Source organism: Rhopalosiphum padi, chromosome 1 (genome assembly GCF_020882245.1).
Source record: "Rhopalosiphum padi isolate XX-2018 chromosome 1, ASM2088224v1, whole genome shotgun sequence".
Classification (NCBI taxonomy): Eukaryota; Metazoa; Arthropoda; class Insecta; order Hemiptera; family Aphididae; genus Rhopalosiphum; species Rhopalosiphum padi.
Window position 1 is genome coordinate 72,931,190 of NC_083597.1, and position 9,495 is coordinate 72,940,684.

General features: G+C 27.0%; 1 protein-coding gene across 9 annotated transcripts in view; it reads left to right on the forward strand.

Moving 5' to 3' along the window:
• Positions 1 to 6,906, forward strand: part of LOC132917870 (potassium voltage-gated channel protein Shaker) — a 179,376-nt gene extending 172,470 nt beyond the window's left edge. For 6 of the 9 annotated variants that reach the window (XM_060978832.1, XM_060978833.1, XM_060978837.1 and 3 more), the window contains 2 exons: positions 34 to 255; positions 1,614 to 6,906. In XM_060978832.1, the coding sequence (XP_060834815.1) occupies positions 34 to 248 (215 nt within the window). In that variant the 3' untranslated portion in view covers positions 249 to 255; positions 1,614 to 6,906. Of the gene's footprint in view, positions 1 to 33; positions 256 to 1,613 lie in introns of those variants that run through there. The other 3 variants (XR_009660354.1, XM_060978838.1, XM_060978845.1) reach the window with 1 other exon arrangement.
• Positions 6,907 to 9,495: the final 2,589 nt, after the last annotated feature.

Sequence of the window (9,495 nt, forward strand, 5' to 3'; positions counted from 1 at the left end):
GTGTATAACGTTTCCGTTTCGCGTCCACCACAGGTCAACACATGGTGAAATATCCGTCGGGTGGTGACTCGACGTCGGACCTGATGGACTTGGAGTCGGCGGATAATTGTCTGCTGGACGCGGAGCTGGACGAACCGCCTCTGTCGTTGCCGCCGCCGCAGCAACCAAAAAAGTTCAACAGCTGTGCCACCGTGGTCAGGCTCAACAACAACAGCATCAAGAGGTTCAGTGTCGAAACTGACGTCTGACTAGCAGGTGCGGTATTAGCAGTGTAATTTTTAATAGCACTGTACCGTATGGTATATATTATGTTTTCATAGATTTTAATATATCTCATATTATTGAGATCACTATCATTCCGACCGATTTTTGGAAAACCTAGCCAGGATCTATATCTATCTATACCAATTGGCAACACCTATACGATGTTAACTAATATGTACGTTTATATATAACCTACATCAAAACGTATTATACTTATTATAAATTCGTTAAACATTGCAATTCAAATGTTCGTAAATCACGATGTGTATAGCATTTAATAATAATAATAATATATTATTTACTAAGGAACCTCCTATTGTTAAGCTATTTGGAGCCATTTCGAAATCCGTTTATTTTTATCGAACACACCCCACAACGCCTTTATTGTTACAATATTATAATACTCTAAATTTTATTGCCACAATATTCTATATTATACTTCTATGAACAGCTATCGTGAAACACGCCAATCGAGTAATTTCCGTATCGGTACCAGCCATATCGAAAAGTTGTATCCAACGACTTGATAACTTTTGTTTTAGAAACCAATTAAAACTTTCGCATCACTGGAAATTTATAGGTATAATTTAAATTAATAAATATATTTTCATTAGTTTTTGCACGCCAGAAAATAAAAACATAAATTGGAAAAGCCTCAGAACGTTCTGAAACGTTTTAGGCTGGACAATTTGTACTTTTTCAAATACCAGCTACAGTTATGATCGCGTGTAAAATGTACGATTTTCTGTTGCTTGTAATTGTTCGTACTTTATAAATGATAACACGTGTATCGTGTTCAAACTGTTTAAAGTACTTCAAATAGTCCAAATTAAATACATAATTAAACATTAAACTTTAAATAGGGAACAATAGTGCTTATAAATGTCGTCTTACGCGTGTAATCATTTAAACAAAGTACTTATAATACCTACATAAAATAATTAGTATTTTTCGTTTTCTTATTTAAATTACACTCATCCATTACAAATAATAAATTATATTTAATTATTAATTGATGTAATAATATTATAATATATTCAACATTTCAATTTAAAGGATAAAGTAAACTGCGCAGGGATTTTAATGATTTGATGATGATTTACCAATATATTGTTTTCTCTTCGATTAGAAGAGCATCTAGCATATTAGCATGCTCATGATTCAATTTTACCATGAATTCTCAACTATATGTCCAGAATGAATAAAATAACTTATACATAACTATATCGATAGATATACTTACTTATAAGTAGTTTCGTAACAATAAATAATTGTATTTGTTTATTAATAACGAATATTGTATAATTATGATAATTTAACTTATACTGATGTGTTATTTATAATTCTAGTATTCAAATTGCAATCCGGCGGCCGTCCAGGTCTCCAAACGCCTATAAGGTGCTGTGCTGTGATAGCTAAGATGTTTCCTTCGTTAAGTTACCTCCGACAAGTTTATTTATAATATTTTTTTAAGCGAATATTAATAACGATAATAAAAATTGTACTCAGAATCTCACTCTTTTGAGGGGATAATTTTCTAATAATATATTGAGCCAATATAATTATATATAATGCATAATACCACAATTATTATTATCCAGAGCCGTAAGGAAAAAAAATTAGTAAACGGATCGTCTCAAATTGTTTTATTTAAAATTGTACGGGTTTTAATACTATATATTATTATATATATATACATATATATATTATATATATTATATATATATACTATACCTATATACCGATAAGCCTTATTTGACTGGATTAAAAAAAACAATATTTCTAATACGTATTTTATTTATTTATTTTTTATCTTATAAGCCACCGATACAGATACGAAAACTATATGAAAACATAACGCGTTGGAGATGCGAGAGCTATTACAATTTTTTAAACACGATTTTTTCCTTTTTTTATAATGTAAAATCTGTACCGATTATAAATTCTCGCCACAGTCTTATTATGATATTTTTGATCGCCTGTAGTATCTATTAGGTATCTATATAATAAATTATTAGTCGCGAGTCTTCCGCGTTAGAATAATAACAATAATAATAAAAATATTAATAATAATAATAATAATAATAATAACGATGACATAATATTATTATATTTATTATACTCTTTTCGATTTTGTATTGATTTTTAATTATTACGTCAACATTTTTACCGTCGTACCTACACACTACTCCAATAACACGAACAATGATGAACCCATAAAAGAATATACAGATTTTGGTGAATCAAAATTGTTTTACGCCCATAACGTTGTGAAATTTATAGCGAATGTGACGAGTGCATAATACGCGCTATGCGGACTAAAATCAATAGGACTCATTTATGGATAAATTTCAGTATGAATAATATAAGTAATAATTATTAATATTAATATTTTTATTATTATTATTATCGTTTCGATGGTAGATAATCATTATTTGTGAAATAATACAATATATATATATATACAACTCAGATGGAGGGTTGACCACCCCTTTCGATGGACGCATATTTCACAATCGATAACTTAAGTCAATAAATAATAATAATAATAATAATAATAATATAATGAATTATTCTCCGTTCGTACAACATAGCACGTAGGTAGGTGGTACACTTTTACCACGTTTACCATGCAATCGCGTACATAACATTTCACCCGTCAAAAACGTTCAGCAACAAAACGTCAAAATAATATAATTTAAAAACACACAATACAATATAATCGTTGTTACAACAACAATAAAATAATATTATATTTTATGAAAACGCACATCGATTTAGGCCACCGAAACGACTATCTTTTCAACTGATTTTATATCATCGTCCGTTCGTCTTTTTTTTAATGATAATAATATTTACAATTACAATACTATAATATAATAACACGACTTTAACAGTTATTGTATACATTCTACATCTGCAATGTTAACGCCTGTTATATACGTTCGTATAATGATGTAATTATATTAACTGTGCTATGGATTTTTTTCGTTTTTAAAACTTTTAATTCTATTCGATCACTTCACCGTCAACAAATTTTTTTTCGGTGCATTTCGTCTGAGAAAAAAAATGGATTACAGGGTAATTCGATACAGTCCGTCGGAAACATTAATGGTATTAAATACCACGCCGAACGTTATTGCATTTATTTTTTTCCTCGTATCGGTCAAAAGGATTCACAATCAATCATTATCATCGTCATCGTAATGATAATAATAATAATAAATAATATATACCAGCACATTATGCAACACTACACTCATAATACTAAATCTAAAACCTAATCCCATTTAATATTTATCCGATATGGCCTTATAATCGGCATACTTACATTCGCATTCGCATATAATGTATTGGTAGTTATGAAGACATAGTTATCGAGTCGAGATTAAAATAGATGATCGTAATATTATTATGATTATATAATATTATAATTTCTCACAACTGTCTTCGTGCCGATCGCTGTTATTATCCTTTTGTATTGTTATTGATTTGTAAGTCGGCATCAGACGTATAAAACTGTAATTAGTTAGTTTCAAAACGAACTTTAACGTCTAATCAAACGACGGTAGAATGGAAGTGTAAATGCGCAGTTCACGACATTACCTATGCGCATACCGAAACGATAACGACGCCACGACGGTTTATATTTGCGTTCCGACAACGAATTTTCATACAAAATGTTTCTACGCCATAATAATATGATTTTAAAGACGGTATTGATGGTCGTAATTGCGGCTGTATAAATCGCAGTGTTTTCCCACGTACATAACTTCTTTCTATATCTTACTTAGATAACTTTGAATTAATGGTTTTGGAAAATCATCACCTATTTTATTAAAAATACATGACTGCAGTAAGTCTGTAAAAATTTATAAAACTAAATTCTATAACTAGGTAAAAAAAAAAAATTGTAATTTTTACGTTATTTAATATCAATAGTAATTATTAGACTCTATACCAATTAACCAATTTACCAATTTATGTAAATATTTTAAAATTTGAATTACCTACTATTTTTCATTAAATACCTACTTGAAATAGTTGATATAATATTGTTTATACGTTTGTTTTGAGATTTAGGCGTTAGCCGGATTAGTACCAACAATATACACCAGATTCAGATATAAATGGTAAAAATTTAATAGGATATAGATATCCAAAGAAATCTTTTAAAAATAGCCAAAAAAGTCTTTTAACCACAATAATGACCTCGAATTTGTTCATTACAAAAAATCAGTTAAATAATTGTTGTACCAAATACTTCAAATACTTTAATAAATTAACTAATAATTCTATGATTAAAAACATATTGGCGACGGTTTTTTTTTTTAATATCGGCGATCAACATCTCGGAGTTGTATATTATTCATTCTTTAAACATACAAGGATATAAAGTTAATATTATGTTAAATGTCTACTATTTTATATAACTGTGAAATTGTGAACATTGAATTAAATCTAACAACATTTTTCAAGATAATATTTTGATTCACTAAAAACACTGTAACTCAAAAAATAAATAAATATACCGATTAAAAATTAAGCTATCTTAAAAATGCTAAAAAATGTAAAATAAAAGTTTAATTTTGAAGTATTTCACATAACTTACAGGAAGTTTTTGAAACTTTTAATGCATTGTTCTAGAGCCCCATCCCCCATCCCCCCAAAAAAACAACACTATCTCTGTGAAAACGCCCTGCACTATTTATTATACATCTACCGTATGTGTACCCTGTATTACTATTATATCTAAAACGCACTAAATTCAGCTTCACGATAGTATTTCTGCTTATAGTTTATGATTGTATTTTGCTGTGCGATTAACTGTTATTTCTATGTTTTTCGAACGGTATCCAATAGAGAAAAATATTAAGACATACAGGTACGCCTCCACGCGAACGGTTTATTATTATATACTTGCATAGGTTGAATATGGTATGAAATATGAATGATTTAAGCTTTTTGTATAACCTATATAAATAATGATAATAATAATGATACTGAGTAACACTTAAAATTTTTGTACTGGTATTTGTATAATAGGTATTAACGTTTTCTTTACCGATGTATTCATTAATAAATTATTATTAAAATTATATTATTATTGTTAAAATATTATTATTATTATTACTAATATCGTTGGACGAATAAATATAACTATTATTATTATTGTTATTGTTAAATTCAACCTATACGTTAAATTGTTTGAAAAAAACACGTGTGCAATTTCTATTTATTATTATATAATATGTATGTACAATGATGATAATAATAATAATAATAATAATATTTAACTTTCTTATTACAATCAACCAGAGCATGTTATTATTTAATAAACTTGTCAATTGCAACGGATTGGAAAAAAAAGGCTGCACAATTAATATTATTGTTAACATAATATTTTATAATAGACATTAGAATGATTTTTGTTTTTTTTTTTTTTTTAATATATTTATTATTATTATTTAAAAAAACGAGATTAAGACAAAACAAAACTTTTTTCTCAAAACGGTTGGTCGTTTTTTTTTTTTAATCGTGAACTATAACCGCAGCCGAGAACGCATTTTTTGTTCTTTTTCGATAAATCTATAACTACACTCGTATCATTCGGTTATCGCGCGCAATGCGGATTTTATGCTGAATTATTTTCGTGCGAAAATAAAAGCTTTTTTTACTGCACTTCTTTATCGTTGTTTTGAATAGTTGTCTTAATATTATATTCTAAGGGAGTAAGAAATATATATAATATGCAAAAAAATATATAATAATATTAATGTTAAACACGTCTATACGCGTACACCCTCACACGTTGTAAAAAAAAAATTAAATAAATACGTAATACTAAAATACAATTTAAATATAATATTATTTAAAAAAATTTAAAAAAAAATTGATTTTCCAAATAAAATTTCATAATAATTATTATCGACAATCTTTATATTATGTATTTTGAAACGATTAATCGGTGCAAAACGCGAGTCGTGCAGTCGTCATACATAATATGATGCGCGCGTATAGGTACGCTTCGCGGGTTTTAATATTAAAATATTTCAATTTAAAAACTTTATAATTTATATAATATATAATATAATATAATATAATATTGTTAAAACACATCACATTTCATTGATTAATGAATATTATATTAATTGTTTTGCGTGGGAAAAAGCAATAATAGTTACTATCATTTTTTTTTTCAATCTATTTATTCAATTTTTTTTTTGATTTTTTACTTTTAAGAAGTTTTTTTAGACTATATTATATTATAATAATATCTGTCCCCAAATCTGTGTTCTTAAACCGTAAGTCCACACGCGTTGTACGCATATAATAATAATAATAATTTTTATGACAGGTATTATATAGCAGCATCGTCATTACCTACATCGCAGTCGGAAATCTGAAAACGAATTCCTTCGCGTGACCACGTGTTCTTATTTAATTACATTATTATTATTAATTCTAATATTTTGCTTACGTGTAATTGATCGAAAAACGAATATCATGGTAGATTTCAATATCATAGTCGCGTCTTGAGTTGACGAAGGGAAAAAATCACTATAATTATTAATTTATTATTGCTACTATTTCCTGTAAACATTCATCCAAAACGAATAACATAAACGCAAGACGCTCGTGCGTTTACTCGTTTCATTCATTGCGTTCTTCCTATTTCTATAGAATATTATTATATCGCGTTAAATACTTATAAAATAATAATTATTATTTTTATCCTATCATCTTTAATATTGTTGTTGTAGTTATTTATTATTATTATTATTATTATTATTATTTCTACTACTAATACAACTGTTGTTATCTGACATTTTTGGGGGCGTTCGCCAATCGTCCGAGACTATTTTTCTCTTTAACTATTTACATAATATACATTATATTATTATTAAATTACCTATATTATACTGTGGATATCTGCATGCACATACTGAAGGGTACTGCAGTTTTCGACGGCTAGATGGTTGTTGAAATATTTAAAATGCATCTCACCCGCACGTTGAATATTATGGAAAGAACGAAATAATAATATAATGACGATGACGATAATTATAACAATAATAATAATAATAATAATAATGAAAACGTTCGCAAATTCGCAATTATCAAATTAATGAGATTATAATACCTAATAATATAACATCAACGATAAATCAATAATAAAATATAAAAACTAATATCGAAGAGATTATTATTTATTTATATTATATATTATATAGGTAAATATAACATACATAATTATTATTATTATTATTATTATTAAACATATTATATATATACATTTATATATATATATATATATATATATAAATACATACATATATATATATATTTGCATATATACATACATTCCTAGATTTGTTCTGTAAATAAATAATTAAATCGTTTATATGAAATTTGTTTTTGTTTCGATTTGTTTTTTTTTATTGTAATCCAATGATCGTATTATATTAATATGTATTATTTAGTAGATATTATATAATTATTTATATATTTATATACATACATATATTATATAGGTATTTATAATATTTTATATGTGTATGAACAATGTATATAAATATATATAAATATATCTATATCTATATAGTGGATGTAATAAATTTAATTTAGTACCTATATCAAACAATTATTTGTAAAATGATCGTTGTATATTGATTGAAAAAGAAATCAGCATGTTATTGTTACATAATAATAAAAATTTGAAAAAAAAAACTAAAAAAATTTAAAAAAAACCATTAAATATATATAATGCTAAAAATTGTTTTGATTTTTTTTTTTTGTAAAATGCAAATGTTCGTTTGAATAAAAGTGTTTTTATTAATAACTAAAAATTATTTGTGTGTGTGTTTTTATAACGACGACGACGCCGCAGTCGTCAATCGTTTTATTTAATACCTACCTAACTATTATTAAAACACCTGTTCAGGTACCTGGGAAATTGTAAAACTCTGCCGGAATACTGGTTAAATGAGTATTGTGCAAACGGTTAACCCCCATTAGGCGATACCACAAAGAAAAAAAAAAGAATACTTATTGGTTAAATAAAAAGGTAATGAAAAAGTCCAATGTAAACTCCACCAGTTTTATTTTCTTGCCTGTAGATACATGCGAATTCATCCTGTGTTAAGAGTTAAGACCTTCTTACATTAAATACGTTTAAATCCGTTATTGCGATGGCATGGGTACGTCAAAATTGCTAAAATTAATAATAGTTTAATATAACATAACGTCATATCTAAATATTTTACGATTTTTACGATTATTTATTATGATTATTCAAATTATTTTACGTAATACCCATTATAATATTATATTAATATTATGTGTCATTGAATATTGTTCAGACAATAATTGTTTATACGTTTAGTATTGTATATTTTTTGCCATATTACGCATACGGCATACCTAACTATTATTTAATATGAAAAATTATTATTATACAAATTATAAATCTTTTTTTTAATAATAATATATTAGTTATTAATTCGGGGCCAGGTAAATAATTGGGTCGGCGATAATTTGTATTCATTTTGAAAGCGACAAGTTGAGTGCCGACTGTAAAATAATTTTTTAAGTTTATTATTGGATAATAATTTTGATCATAATATATTATGTAATATAGCTATATAGATATACTTTAATTTTATTTAGGTATCAAACAATCAAACATAAACTTATTAGGTTCCTCTTTAATGAATGATTTAGGTTTATACAATTATACTAGGTAGTACATTATAGGTACAGCTCCAAACTATAGTTTAACTCTATATACGTACCTACAGTTATTAGGTATCAAAAATTAAGCTTTAGTTATACCTATTTGGAATGATAAATCGTACCTACACAACTAATCAGAATTTCATAATATTATCTAATCCCCTTCAAATATATTTATTCCCTCTGGAAAATAACAAAAAAGCTAACGAATCAACGTGAAAATATCCCTCCTCTTGAACGTCCCGACAAATCATTAGCCATCACTGATTTAGAGAAAGCAAATCTCTTTGGAGCCCACTTATTTTCAACTTTCTCTCCTCATCCAGAAATAATCCCTAGCCCTGACCACACTGACCTAGTAAACTCATTTTTGTCTTCTCCCTTACCCATGTACCTTCCTGCCAAACCGATTTCTCCATCCGAAATCGTAACAGTCATTCACAAGCTTCGGCCTAACAAAGCTCCTGGTCATGGTCAAATCACAAATAAAATAGC